This window comes from Copadichromis virginalis, linkage group LG16 (genome assembly GCF_057382275.1).
Source record: "Copadichromis virginalis isolate Kocher_CV1m ecotype Utaka linkage group LG16, C_Virginalis_male_GT1.1, whole genome shotgun sequence".
Lineage (NCBI taxonomy): Eukaryota > Metazoa > Chordata > Actinopteri > Cichliformes > Cichlidae > Copadichromis > Copadichromis virginalis.
Window position 1 is genome coordinate 31,365,689 of NC_140633.1, and position 15,335 is coordinate 31,381,023.

At 38.6% G+C, this 15,335-nt stretch overlaps 1 protein-coding gene across 1 annotated transcript in view; it reads left to right on the forward strand.

Annotated features, from left to right (window-relative positions):
• Positions 1 to 12,305, forward strand: part of thsd7ba (thrombospondin, type I, domain containing 7Ba) — a 196,946-nt gene extending 184,641 nt beyond the window's left edge. The window contains exons 24-29 of the mRNA XM_085434400.1: positions 2,464 to 2,637; positions 7,706 to 7,801; positions 8,939 to 9,021; positions 9,658 to 9,853; positions 10,151 to 10,238; positions 10,529 to 12,305. Coding sequence (XP_085290526.1) covers positions 2,464 to 2,637; positions 7,706 to 7,801; positions 8,939 to 9,021; positions 9,658 to 9,853; positions 10,151 to 10,238; positions 10,529 to 10,610 — 719 coding nt within the window. The 3' untranslated portion in view covers positions 10,611 to 12,305. The remainder of the gene's footprint in view (positions 1 to 2,463; positions 2,638 to 7,705; positions 7,802 to 8,938; positions 9,022 to 9,657; positions 9,854 to 10,150; positions 10,239 to 10,528) is intronic.
• The last annotated feature ends 3,030 nt before the right edge of the window (positions 12,306 to 15,335 follow it).

A 15,335-nucleotide genomic window follows, 5' to 3' on the forward strand; every position in this document is an offset into this window, starting at 1 on the left:
AATCACCCCCCCAATGTTCAGCACAAAGTTACGCCCATGTTATTGCTGAATGGTATATACCGATTTCTGAACAACATCTAACCAACATAATTTTAAGAAAAGCATTGCTTATTTTAGAAAGACTATGCCAAACCCCATTCTACCTCTATAATAGTACCTTAGTATGGCTCTGTAAACCTGTTGTTTATTGAAAAATCAGCATTGTCTCTGACAAAGAAGTCTGCAAACTGTTGAGAACCTGAAATTTATCATTCATCAAGTAAGTATGAGGGGAAAAAAACCTTGTGAAAAGTACAGTAACTGGTCTCCCCCGTTGCTGGCATGAATTCATCATGAGCATATATTTTTCATCTTTTTTCAAATATAACTGCTTTGTGTCTTTATATCATTTCTGACATTATTGTGATGAAATAATTCTGTATCTTGGACTAATGCTAGCCATAGCTTGTGAACCTGTTCAACTGTATCGAGTTATTTTTTTTAAAGTTATGATTTCTGTCCAATCAAAGACAAGTTTGTCAGCTGACATTTCAGTCTTAGACAAATCCCATTACTGGACTGCATTACTTTAAAAATGAATATACCTCTGCTTATACCATGTGTATCTACACTAAAGTGTGAGGTGATGTTTTGGAGACTCCAGACTGCATTGTTCAGTACAGTAAATGTCACTGTGTCAGTGTGCTGTTTGCAGTGCACATCACACCACATGTTGGTCACTGTGATGGATAACGATAGCAGAGCACCAGTGTTGGTAGAGTAACTGTCTGTAGCTGTAATGTAGCAAAAAGAAAAACATAAAAATAAGAAGCGATGGTGAATCTTGGCACTGCTATGTGCTCTACCTCAGCAGCCTAAAATGCAAAAACTTGTTTTAAACGAAATCAATTTATGCAAATTTTCTGGTAGACTTTTTCGAAATTAAGGCATGTTGCAGCTTTTCAACCTTGTTGTCTGTAGTAAATTAACACTGCATGTATTAATTCAAACGGAAAATATAAACAACATAATAGTAGACTTCTTGCACGACATGCTGTTAGTTTGTTATTTTGGTGAGGATATTGGGAACCCCTACAATGAACCTTTGTCATGATTTTTTATTGGGTCTGTGCATAGAAATTGATTAAGCTCATTGTTGTAAAAATCACTATAGCAACAGACAGACAGTGTATCATTGTTAACTGACATTCAACTCGTGTTTTTTTTATTTAGGCCACAGTGTGAATGTAGAATTTGCCTTAACCAAGAGAGTTACTGGCCAGCTGACAGTTTTGACCTGCTTCACTTGTCACTGTCTGCTTTTCCACCCTGCGAGTCTATAATGAAGCATTACTGTCTTTAGGCATATGCTAGCTGAACAAACTCTATAGAATATATTTGATTTTCTCTCTGTTTTTTCTTTTTAAAGAGAGAGTCATTATGGTAAAATCACCACCCCTCAAAAAATGACCTCCTTATGCATGGCTACTTCCATGTATGGCTTTTGTTAATTTGTGCTTTGAAGAGAGCGAGCAGTGCTTGCTTTTGTTCATATGCCTCTCACTCTCCTCTGATCCTCTCCTTGATTCATCACTCAAACCGCCTTTGCTCTGAGTCTTGGCTCGGGATCAGGAGTGTTTGATGGCAAGGGCAGATGTGTGTGTATGTGTTCATGTAAGTGTTGATGTGATGGTGGCAGACGCAGAGTAGGGGCCAGAGGAGGAGTTGTTGACATGCTTGTGATGGGTGTGTGTGTGTGTGTGTGTGTGTGTGTGTGTGTGTGTGTGTGTGTGTGTGTGTGTGTGTGTGTGTGTGTTTGCTGTATACTGTAGCTATTGCTACAGCATGTTTCCAGGGTTCTAGCAGCATGAGTGAAGAGCTGATAGACTGTATCCATATAAAGATGAAAGATAATGAGATGTTCCAATCCACAGACAGTTACTAATGGGTGTTCAGGGCAAAGAATCGGAGGGTTGTTCTGGCTGAGTAGCTGAGGCTGTGGGTGATATTATCACTACAATGTGACCCTATCAAGAAATACAAGAGATATTTGTGTTTGACATTCAAAAACCAAACAGACTTTATCCTTTAAAAAAAATATTCCAAACTAAACCAAATGAATTTTCCATCTCCTTTGAGACACATTTCAGTATTGGGTTTTACCTTTACAGTCCAGCTTGGAGTTATAGCTTGTATTGTATAATTTATAACTCTGGTTGGTCTATTACTTCTGAATACCCACTGGGCTGTCTGAGTAATTTGTTTGTGCATTTGTTACATTATCAGCCGCAGATGTGTGCTGAAGTTGTTTTCGATCTCTTTTTAATGTTCCAGGAGCTAGCAGGGGAGCCAATAAAACGATCCCTGAAATAGTGTTGGCAAGCTGAATATAAACCACCCGCAAGTATCTGAAAGGAGAGTCTGACAGTGTTATTGACCAAGTTGTGCTATCACTGATGTTTTACTGTCTTTTTTTCCCCTCAGGAGACTGCCATTTGACTGAGTGGTCGTCTTGGAGCTCGTGCCAGTTGACCTGCCTGGAGGGGCGGAGCTTTGAAACCACCGGTCGCCAAGCGCGCTCCAGAGCCGTGATTATTCAAGACATGGAGAATCAGGACAGCTGCCCTCATCAAGTCTTTGAGACCCAGCCCTGCAAAGGTACTCGGGATGCCATGCATTTTCCATGCAAAGTCATACCAGCATCAGGTCACCAGTGTCAGGCAAAAGACGACTTTCTTCTTTCTTCCTGACAGTGACTGTTGACCAAAATGCACAATAATTGATCAGTTAAATGCACCAAATACTAGCAGTTTGGTAACAACTACTTTGTAAAGGATTGAGCTAAGAACATTCAGAACAGCTGCCATATATCACCAATGCTTCCCTCTCCACAGCAGCTCATGTGTGCATTAATGGGTCATTTAAATGGACAAATTCCTTGTTACTTCTGCATCAGAACAACTGATCACAGAGTCTCTCAAACAGCTGATGAATTTACACTGGTCAGTGAAAATTAATTAATTAATACTGCAGAAATATGTTCTTTCCACTACAAATACTGTTAAAAAATAATATTGTGCTATAGTGTCGTATAAAACTCCAACTCCAGATTTTGAAGTTTGCTCTCAAATCCTTTTTTCCTCCTTTTCTCAGGGGTGACCTAAATATTTGTGGCTAAATTCTCAGGTTTGTGCTGCAGTTCAGCTGAGTGCCTGGTGTTGGTTTGATGTGTTGGAAAGGTGTTGTGCCTCCAGCCTCCTCCGTTTAATGAGCATGTTGCAATCTCTCTTGTCAGGACTTAACAGACAAAGTCAGCATTTTCTCTAGCAATTACAGAGCTCATGATCGCCACTCCTAAAAATAAAGTAAATATTCTCATAGAGCTGGGCGATATGAGATTTTTTCATATCACGATATGTTTTTTTCATTTCAGGCGATAACGATATCTATCACGATATAAGCCAAATAACTATATTTGTAAGATTTAAATGTGCCGTTGCTCACAAGTAAAATGTGAAATAATCAGCAGCTTGTTTTTAAATATTTATTTCCCATAATAAGTTCAACAGGGCAGATGTACTTAAGGAACATGAGACTTTTTCAGATAAATAAAGGCAAATATTGCAAACTACACAAAAGGCAGCCGCTAAAGCGTTTAAGTTTCAAAATAGAACAAACGAAACAGACTAAATTGTCAGTTCCACTTAGAAACAAAATATTAATTCTAAAAATAAATCTTAGTTTGTTTTACAGAAGAATAGACAAAACTGACTAACTTTTGTCAATATCAAATAAACTGAGAACTAAAAGGAAATTCTCAAGCTCTCCTTGTTGTATAGCTTAGCTTTTCAAACAGTTTTAACAGTTACTTTAGTCTGACAAAAGCCGAATGACGAATTAGCGCTTCCAGTCAGAGACTGAGGCTACGTCCACACGTACACGGGTATTTTTGAAAACGGAGATTTTCCGTTTTCGTTTTAAAAAATAATCCCGTCCACACATAAAGGCAGAAATGAAGGAAAACGCTGCTATGAACATGCCAAAGCAGCAGGTGGCGCTAGATTCCTAACCGTGCAGAAATGTTGGCCAATCAGAAGTCTAGAAGCCTCGGTGGGAAAAAGTAAACAAAGCTGGGGCATAGAAGCAGAACCGAGTCGTATGTGTGGAGGGACAGTAACTGTGTGTATATGTAAGCATTTAAACACTGCAGAGAGTAGAATTAACAGTAACAGTATTGTAGAAATTCATTTCACCGAAACAATAACGTGGCGCACAGTGTGACGCATGCACCAGTTTATTGTATTTCCAGACTTGCTTTCGGCACAATTTACAGTGCAGGCTACTCTGTTTTTTGTCAGACTTGAAATAGCCGAAATACCTTCACACTACGGAACTTCTATGGCTCTTCCGTTCGACAATCTCTTCGGCATTGGTACCATCATCTGTTTTCTCTTCGGTCACGCTCGGTTGATTTTTCTAGTCGGCACACTCATTTCTTCCATTATGCACTGGCTGCTTCCCAAACAAACACACGTGCGGCTTGGCACTTGTGCTGTACGTAACAAGTCACGCGACGTGACGCTGCGGCTGTGATTGGTTCGGCTCTGCGCTACTGAATTTGGATTGGCTGACCTTTTTTTTTTTTTTTTTTTTTTTTTTTAATTTTTTTTTTAGAGGACAAGAGCGGCGAGGTCTATCGCGATAGCTTAATTTCTCTATCGAGTAAAAGTTATATCGCGATACATATCGTTATCGTTCTATCGCCCAGCTCTATATTCTCAATTAGCATTAGCAAGGTAATAAAGACTGTCCGCCCTGAGAAAATAAGTCATTTGTGCCAGCTTCTGTTACATCCTATTGTTTTATTGTTTTAAAAGTTAGACCTCTAGCAGCTGTGCAAATAAGTGGATGTTTACATTAATATCATAACTTTTAGACCTGGGAAGTCAGATTTTGTAGGGAGTGACGCAACTCTCAAGCTAAGGGCGTTCCCCTGGTAAAGTCAGAAAAGCAAACAACAACCGGATTTGTTTTGCTTTAGCAAGGTGGAGCCAGTCATGCAACACTAGCAACACAGTGCAGGGCTTTTAAAAAAAAATTATTTAACACCATTGAGATTCTATTCTATCTTCATAGATAGAATCTGATCAATTCTCTGCATATGGCTTATTTAGTAAGTAGCAAAGTATCAAACAGTTGCAGTTCAGATTAAAATGTTTTACGGTTTTACTGATCTTTGTGCTCATAGCAGCAATCCTGGATCTTTGAGTCTGGGTTGCTGGGGCTCCTCTGACTTTCCAAGTTGAAAATCTCCCTTGAAATAGCTTTCCTGTTTAAAATCTTACCTGGTAACTCAGTTAAACTGATAACTCAGATTCAAATGGAAGGCACTAATAGAGAGGAGCCATCCTTAATAGTGCCATCTATGCCCAGACCTCTGGATGTGAACACAAGAGCCCCACCCACCTTCTGTCTGTGAGCGGCAGCCAATCACAAGAAGGTTGGCTTCCCGCTTTTGAACCATAAACTCTACAAAGTTACTCTAGAATACTGCAAGTAAATAAATATGGAGCTGGAAATGAGCATATACTGTAGGCTCCTTTTAATTAATGGTCTCCTAGTCAAAAGTTGTGTGTGTTTGTGCTTCTACCACCACCCTACCTCCCAGTATGTTGCGCTATGTCTGTGTTGCTTTAACAGCTGGTGTCTATGGTCCTTAAATAGGCATTAAAAATCAGTTATTGCAGGTTTTAAACTGTAACCGAGAAGCTGAAAAACATGCCCCCGAACCTTTGAACCACTCAAGCTGTTTCTCTTTCACTGGCTTTCAAGTTGACCTTTATTGTCTTCATAAATCTACAGATAAATAAATAAATGTAAGAGAAGATTAACACCATGGTGACATGGAAGGTCATCATTTACTGTGAGAAAAACTGCTTTTTTTCCTTCTGCACACAGTGAATCTGTTACAATTTTCAACACTCAGTATTAAAAACAAAAGCTTCTTATCCCTGAAATGGATCAGTGACATGAATATTGCCTTCTGTTAAACATTCAGTAAACTTTATGTCTTCTCATAAAAGACAGACAGATTTTTATATGATTCTGTATGTGTGACAGAACTCTTATAGGCCTTTCTGTTCAAGGTAAAAGGCTAAAAGGTGATACTACAAATGGTTTCTAAATGGGTATCTGTGCTGTAGATGGCAGTCTGGTGATTGTAATTGCAAAGTTCTCATTGAGACTGTGTCATGGGAGGTTAGCACTTCAAAATTACAAATTGCAACAAAAAGGCTGCGATTAAACAGTCAGCATTTGAACCATAGAAGGGTCATAAATGTTATTCCACTTATCCAATATTTGATGAAACATGGAGGTCAATGCATTTGACTGATTATTGATTCACAAATTGGAGATATGTGTGTTTCACAAGAGACCTTTGTGACTTAGCTCTGAGTTTGAGTTAATGTATATTTATATATAATATATGTGTACATATATATAAAAAAACCTGGACAAAGCTGGACTGAATGATAGCACAGAGGCACTAATCATGGCAGCACACGAACAAGCCCAAAGCACAAGATCCATAAAAGCCGGGCACACCAGGTGCAGGCTGCGTGAAGATGCCTGTGAGATAATCCTGCTCATAGCAGCAGGGTGCAATAGAATAGAATAGAATGTCCCTTTATTGTCATTGTACATGTAAAATGAATTTGTGGGTGCTCCACACCAGCTGTCCCAAAATAAAATATAATTAGCAGACAGCAGGAATTAAATAGCAAACAGGAGAAATATAAACGATCAAGGTGCATATAGACAAAAGAAGAGAAATATATACGAAAACAACAGAAAGGCACACATTAGAGAACACGATGCTAACAGGCAGGGCATACATGGAATGCTATAACCAAGTGTCTGGCATAGTATTACGGAACATCTGTGCCAAGTATGACCTGGAAGTCCTGAGGGTGGTTGAGAATGAACAAGCTAGGATCAAGTTTCCAGGCCTGGTAGAGGATAGAAGACTGAAGGATAAAGACTCCCCACATCACCGATTTTATATATATTTGTGTATATATATATATATATATATATATATATATATATATATATATATATATATATATATATATATATATATATATATATATATATATATATATATATATATATATATATATATATATATATATATATAGTCTACAAATTATTTTGCCTCTTGATTGTTTTTCTATTAATTAGTTGTTTTTGAAACCATAACAGGGTAACTGTGGGCTACAGCGAATATATAAATTGTCCTAACCTTGTTCTTTATTTCCTTTCCTTTAGTGTTTTTAATCATTTGTCCCATATTTTAGCACTGCACATTTTCTTTAATACATGACGCTCAAGTGCCTTTCACTGTTTCTCTCTTTAAATCAATTTTTCCCTGTAGCTTCCTCTGGGAAAATATGAGCTTTCCTGCAAAAAAACAAACAAAAAATGGCATTTTTCAGACATTTCCAACCAATTTTGAGATCATTTTCACCACCTTTGTCTCACAGCACACTGCATCAGTTACAAAGGTGCATTTTCTTCCCATACTAAAACCGTAATATGTCTTACCATAATGAAGTTGCAGAAAGGAGTGGTAGTTAACGTCAATCTTGGCCTGACGACAGGTCTGCTTGGCCAACACAAACTGCTAATGAGCGTCGTCTCTGCCTCTCTGCTGTTGCAACAGGAGGAAAATGCCACAGTTACCAGTGGAGGACAGGAGGATGGAGCAACAACGAGAGAACAGTATGGTGTCAGCGCTCAGACGGCGTCAATGTTACAGGTGAACAGTCGTTGGGTCTTCTGGCCACCTTAGATGGGTCAAACAGAATTGCTCCTGGGAAAACGCAGACATGTTCTTGTATAAATATAAATCATATTAATGCAGGCTGCAGCTAAAACTGCCCCAGTTCTGTTTTTGTTCCCCCATGCTGAACTGAATCATTTTTCAATTCAGTCTGGATCACACGGATATGTGCTACAATATCAGATAATTTGATCGCTCAAAAAGAAATTTGTAAGCGTTGCCATGACAGTAAGTGAATCTGCTTTCATTCATCTAAGAAAGCTATTACACTGGTAATATTAGCAGAGGTGGCTTTAGCAGGTGGTTCAGAAATAAATTTAGATCATGATTTTCTTGTTGGTTCACGAGATAATTGGAAACGAGACGTTGGAAAAGATCTGAGAAGGCTCGATACAAAATCGGATACGATGTCTTTTTGCCTTTGTTAATCATTTGAGTTTATGATAATATACTGTCCATGGGTTACATCCTGTAACAATTATGATTAGCTATTTTACCCCCTCTCAAAAACATCTGATAGTACTTCACAGTCTTCCATTGGAACACATGTTTCTTTCACATGCGTATAAATACACACTCAGAGAAAAAGCATGGCTTTAGTATAGAGTTCTAGTTGAATTTAACACCTTATTTGATCTACCTAGTCTCAGTGGAGCCTCCATTGATTTCTGCCTCTTAACATAAGTAATCAATAAGCCAGACTCTGAGCTGCAAGGCTTTCAATCCATATAAATATATACGTGCATTTGTATTTGTGGGAAGTAAAGCAGGCGTAGAGAACGAGAACAAAGGTAATGGTATTGGGGGAATGAAAGCTTTAGGCGAGCTTGATGTGCTGTAAATAGTGGTTGAATGTGATCTTATCACTGCTAGGAAGTGTTTTTGGCAAATATGAGCCCAGAAGGAATAACCTCCCTCTGCAAAGAAGGCAACAACCTCAGGCATTACTCTTTGATATTTTGACATGCAATTTTCCATGTTGGAATTAAAATGTTCACAGACTGGTGGGGGGCTCTGATAGGCAACTAAGCCCATTAATCTGATGTGACAGTACATTAATTTAGCAATCAATAGGTAAAGGAACAGAAATAAGAACACACTGTCTTTCTCCAGGGGGATGTTTCCCACAAAAAAGGCCCACCACGCTAAGACACTGTCATCCTCCGTGCACAAAACCGTTCTCACACTGCACGCCGGTAAGACCATTGCACTTTGATCAGGCAGCTGTGATCTCTGTAATTCTCACTGTTTTTTTGTTTTTTTTTTGCCGTTTTATTTTTTTGCTGCCCCCACGTTTTCGGTGGGGAGTTAAATGGATTTTGACAGATGACATTTTTAATTTGGCAGAACAGGCCATTAAAGAATAATCAGATTAATACCAATGAACGTGGGCTCCATGTCAGTTAGAGACTACACCTATGAGGTGGGGGGACTGCACACAAGCAGCATGAAAATGACAAATAATAGATTTAGCTTGAAGTTTTACTGCCCCTTAGAGTACCCCCGTGTTACTGCACCCACAAATGCAACGCTGTGAAATCACGTGTTGCATTTGTTTCAGGGTGCCTGTTTTTAGCCTGACGGGGCGCATTCTTATCCGTTTCCAGATCCGGGAAGCGGTGTAATCTACCCCCCGACGAGAACAATTTAGTGCTGGAAAAAGTAAACCTGTGTTTAGAGTGAGAAATATTTTGTTGAGTAAAACAGAACGGTCCAAATATGTGGCAGCCCATTTGTCAGCAGTGCTTTGCAGTAATTGGAAAGCAACAACTGCAGTCATCGTCAGCTCGCTGTAAATGATGTTTTTCTGGGCTTCTTTCCCCCTCATGCAGAGTGGAGTGTGTGGGTGTGAGAAGGGTTACACTGAGGTGATGACCACTCACGGTTTCTTGGACTACTGCACCAGAACTCCGGGGTTGGACAACAATAAGAAAGCAGATGTGAAAACTAACTCTGGCAGATTAAAACCTGGGCCGTCTAAGGCCAAAGACCGCTACAACGAGTGGACCCTACGACCTGTTGGCCCAGGTACTGAAATGGAAATCATGTGTGCAGACCAACCAGTACTGCTACGACCTTTGAACCTAACTTTGTTGCTCACCGGGACGGGGGAGGAATTTAGGTCCATGTTTTTACACGAATTCATTATATATTACAAGAAAGACAATGTTCAATAGACTTTAAATGCCTAAAACTGTAGTCAGGACTAGCCCTACTTATTTATTCTGAGCAGTGAGGAAAAAGTTCTAAAAGATATTCATAAAATAGATGTAGACTTACATATATTTAAAACTTTCTATTAAAAACTGCTTTCTGATTGCACAGATGGAAGAGTAAAGCTGTGGGTTTATGCCGTGACTGCTGTTGGATTCATCTTAATACTCTTCATTATAGCGTTATCGTTCCTGGTCTGGTATGTACCGTTTTCTACTCGGTGTTCAGTCTCAGAAACAAAAGATTCATTGTGGTTTGTGCGCATTCTGTATGAGAATGGAGAACATCAAGAAGGAAAGCAAGTGTCTTTCCTTGGACAGAACCCTGCCAAGTATGAGTTATAGTCTACTCTATACTTTGTCTGCTGTGTTGCTGTTATCAGATAATGGAATTCTTTGTAAGGACTGAAATCAAGTTGGGCTGCCTTGTGCTACTAAGCCACATGAACTCTTAGCTTTTCTTTCTTGTCTGTCCTTTTTTTTTTTTCAGTAAGCCATCCAAAACCACTAAGACGTCTCCCCCACCGCAGAAGCCCTTGACCCTGGCCTATGATGGTGACATGGATATGTAACCAGGTTGCTATACCTCACAAGGACACGCTCGGCATCAGACAGCCTGCTGCCTGTGTTCAGATTGTTAGGAAGCACATCCGTCACTTACTGTTTGCTCGGTTTTTGCAATGTCTCAAATAGATCAGCGAATAGCAACGATCACACATGATTTGCTGCTGAAGGGTAACAAATCTCGCTAGAGCCACTCGCTTCCTCAAAGAAGAGGAACCAGAGCTGATCAAAGTGAAAAAATGAGACAAGGACCTCTAGTTTCTTTTCTTTTTTTAATGCTTGCAACATGAACACACAGTTGAAGCACTATTTAAAACCTGCGAAAGAAGATGAATGCACAGCTGTTGCTCTTGGAGGGGTTTTTTTTTGTTTTCTTTTTTGTGTGTGTCAAGTATCCGAGGGACATCCTGGTTGACTCGTCAGCAGTCGCTCGTGATATTCAAAGACCCACAGAGGTGGGAGTATTTGACTTTGTCTCATCAGTGGTGGATCTTTGTGAAAGGAAACGTCTCAAGCCTTTTGAGTAAACTAAAACAGCCTTTTTTTGAATTTTCGACAATAAACACGATGGTCTATGCACTACGTTAGTGCTGATTCCGTTTTCCTTTCCGATGACTTTTCTAGTGTTTTAATTGTAATGCAAGTTTTTGCTGTCAGATTGTGTTTTGTTGATGATGCCATATGTTGTGTATATGTGAAAACCAAATGCAGGCTTGCCTTGAGTTTAACGATACAATGATGCAGTAATTTCTCCTCCCTTATTCTCCCTGGATTCTCGACCACTGAGGACAAAAATGAGTAAGTAAGTCAGAGCGGAGTAATTTGTACAAAACCAAAAAACGTCCGAGTATTTTGGTGACGAGTGCGGTATCGCACATAATGCAAATTACAGTATGTAATACCAGTATGATAAAGACCATACCTCATATGCAGTGCTTAAAGGTTATTAGACCACCTGCCATTAAAAGAATAATACGAATAAATAAGTATTTATTAGGCAAATATAAAAAGAATTCATATTTTTAGATTAAAAAAAATCAGAAATTAATGAAGCATAATATTCAACCACTAAAACTAATTTCTCTGTTCAGGAACACAAGGAAATAACTGTAATTTGACATTTTTATCAAAAAAAATAACAAGCAGTTTGGGATCTTTTTTATTGTTTTTTTTAACTAAATGTGAAAATTCGTGGATATCAATGATAATTATTTGTCAGCATATAACAAGTTTGCGCATACAGGTCGATTTAACTGTTACAGAAACATAAAATATTATTCTGGTAATTACCGTTACTGTGTAATTAAGCCAGTTGTGGTATGAACCTTTCTATGGGTTGTGGTCTAATAAATGTGTTAAGCACTTTTTCACTAAATGCAAAGCAAGAAAGGACTAAGCATCAAAACATACCGGAGCATAGAGAGGACGAATTATCCACTGGATTACACACAGTGCTTTAACAGAGCAGATGCGCTTTATTTATTTATAAATTGTCATATTTTAGTGCTTTATTTTACATCCAAATACAAGGTCTTTTTTTGTTGTTGTTGTTTTTGTACCATGAGTACAGGGCTGAAGACATAAAAGATAGCAAATACCAAATATTTATGAGCACATAATTTAATAATCCGGCAGCTTCTTATTTATTTTCTTATTCTAGTCTTATTTTCTAGCCCTGTCTTTTTTTAAAAATATATATATTTCCACTCATAGCATCTTGGTAGATTCGAGACTTTTCACCTTCCTTTTGTGCAATATTCACACAGCCCAGTGGAGAATGAAGTTCCTGGTATTGGCTAATTTTGGCTCTGATCGGAGTTTATGCTGTTTCTCATTCTGCCAAGACTAACTGGAGATTTGGTCTTGTGTTGTCCGATCTCCTCCTGAATGTATTTTATCGGGAACTCTTTAATCTTAACGGTTGTGCAAATACGGTTGTTACGTGACTGTATTCCAACAGCTGATTGTATGTAGGCATGCTAGATCCATTTTGGCAGAACGTTCTCCAAGTGGCCTTTGCAAAGATTCTGTTTTACAATTTACCGAACATTTCAGAATCGTTTAATTTAGACAGTGTTTCTAATATTTGGCCGATAAAGTGACACAAAGGAACATGTGGAAAATGATGACAAGGATAACGAATAAAAGTAAAGTGAAACCCCTTTCTGAAAACATGACATACTAATTATTTACTGTATTTAAAAGAAAAAAACAGCCTGATTTGATGAGACGTCTCTCTGGTTATGTCCCAGAAAACTAAAAGTATGTTCACCCATTGTTTACAGCATCATGCTGCTTGTGTTTTTATTGTGTGTACATGGAGAGCTGGACAAAAATGCAAATAAATTGTGAAACCATGTGAAATCAATGCACTGCTTTCTTTCCTCTTTGGTGCACCTTTTTAAATATTTTTTTGAGGGATGCTTTTGTTCTCCTGTGATCTCCATCGGCTCCTTGACTATCGAGTCCTGATAAATTCTAATTACTGATACAGGCTCAGAGGCAAAGCCTAGAATATATAAGCTGCTGATAAGATTCATCTTGCCCTCCAGTCAGATTCCCAGTCTGATAGTCCCGCAGGATGCACGCAGGTTGCGAAGGAAACAGTGTTTAAATCTTTTGTCTCATCTAATTCATTTATTTAAGACTGTCACTTTTGTTTAAGAGAAAGTTGAATTCAAATGCTTGTGTCACGGCCATCTGATCTGTGGCAAAGATGTGGGCCGATCTTGTCATGTTCTATTCATCTCATTTTAGTAGCTTTCAAGACATATTTGCACATTTCAGTGGATGCTTGTGAGCGGAATGAAAATGGTTAGTTTAATTAATTTTATTTATCTATCATATGAAAGCTGGCTGATTCTAATAAAATGCTGTATCCTGCAGTTTGTCAGGGCAGAGCAGAGCTTAATGAATGTTTAGCATCATCAGTGCTTAATGCTTTAAAATAATGGCCATTATAATGCTTATTATCATTTATTACTAATGTATTATGTGTGAATCTGCAGCCCAGAGGAGTGAAGCAGTTCTTAGAGATATCTAGTTTCTGATATGTTCAGCCTCTCTAAAATAAGTCTGTTAATGTTTTTTCCAGGGGAAAAAAAGTCTTTTTAGGATTTTATGAATGTATTAGGAATCGTCGGCCAGCAGACATTGAAACAAGAAGCCAGTTTCATTCAGATCGTGTTCATTACAGGTCTCTTGACCACCAGTATTCTCCATGCCTTTAGGATAATCCCATCAAGGTTTATATCAGGATCAGGATTTAATTGCATGAGACTCCTCTACAGTCAGTTTTAATCACCAGTGCTGCTGAAGCTGATAAATTATGACATTTCTTGAAGACTTAATACAAGGGCAGCTATCTTTGACTTCACTAAGTTATTTAGTTTGTAAGTTTAGGGGTTGGGGATGTTGGAGCTAGTCCAAAACTACTACTGCCTGATTCAGCTGTTTCACTGAAACTAACAATTAATCACTTACATTGTATAGATTTGTCTCGAGTGTGTTTTCAACCATGCTTTAATGTAGTGGCAGCAGAAAGTTAATGTTTTCACTTAACCCATGAAGATGTACCACTCCGTGTCCATCTACCTGCTACACTATGCTTTAGAACAAGAGTTATCAACATCACCTATGAACATTATCTGGATGCTCATTGTAAAGTTGCAACTGTGTAATAAACCAACTGTTTATTAATTAGTAAACATCCAGCCATCTATCTGTTTTCTTCCACATATCCAACGCAGGGTCAGTGTTAGGCTGGATCTCAGCTGTTGTGCCTCCCAAATAATTATTAACTGAAGGTAAATTGACAACTGATTAACCATTTATTATTATTATCATTATTATTTAATAATAGGGGTATTAAAGTGTACCCCTATGTTGTAGTGTGGTGTTTAATGTCAAAGCAAATGATTCAGTGAACAACCAAGTAAAAAGTTTCTCTACATTCCCCTAACTCAAAAGTGCATTTTATCCAGTACTTATAACTAAGTGAATGGCAAACTAAAGATTTCTTCTTTTTAGAGCCAATATATAAATCCTTGCACGGTAACACATTCAAGTGAAATGGTGAACACAAAAATGTCAGTGTTGTCATTGCGAACATGTTATTACTGACATTGCTATTTAGCTCAAAGGACCATTAAAAGCTAGATTGAAGAGATGAGCGGCTGACACTCTTTTTAACTATGACCTGGCATCGCGTGCTTCCGATAGTGTGGTGGTTAACACGTTCACTTGGCGAGTGAAAGGTTGAGTCCTGCCAGAGAAACAAATTCCCTTTGGGGTTGGAAGGGCATCCAGCTTTCAGCGTAAAACCCTGCCAGATCAAAAATGTGGAGCTACCTGCTGTGGTAACCCCCTTGTTGCAAGGGAGCAGCTGAAGGAAGCTTTTATCACAGAGCACAAAATGCACAATAGTGTGTGTCTTGCTGGGCCTTCTAGGGATAGAAAGACAGAGAAAGTGAGACAGACTAATAAATATTTGGTGCTGAATTTGACAGTTAGGCAGGCTGGGTATCTAATTAATCAAGAAGGAGAAGAGAAGGACTTCATGCCAGTCCACCCACTAATCTTCTGACTTCCATTTTTGGTGATTACATGAGCCAGCACACTGAGATCTTAGAGGGTGCAAAGGTGGAACACGGAGAACTGTGAGGTCAAAAAGATGAGCTGGTGCAAGCTTATGTAATTAATAAAAATCCTGGTTTCCACATGGAGTCTCTGAA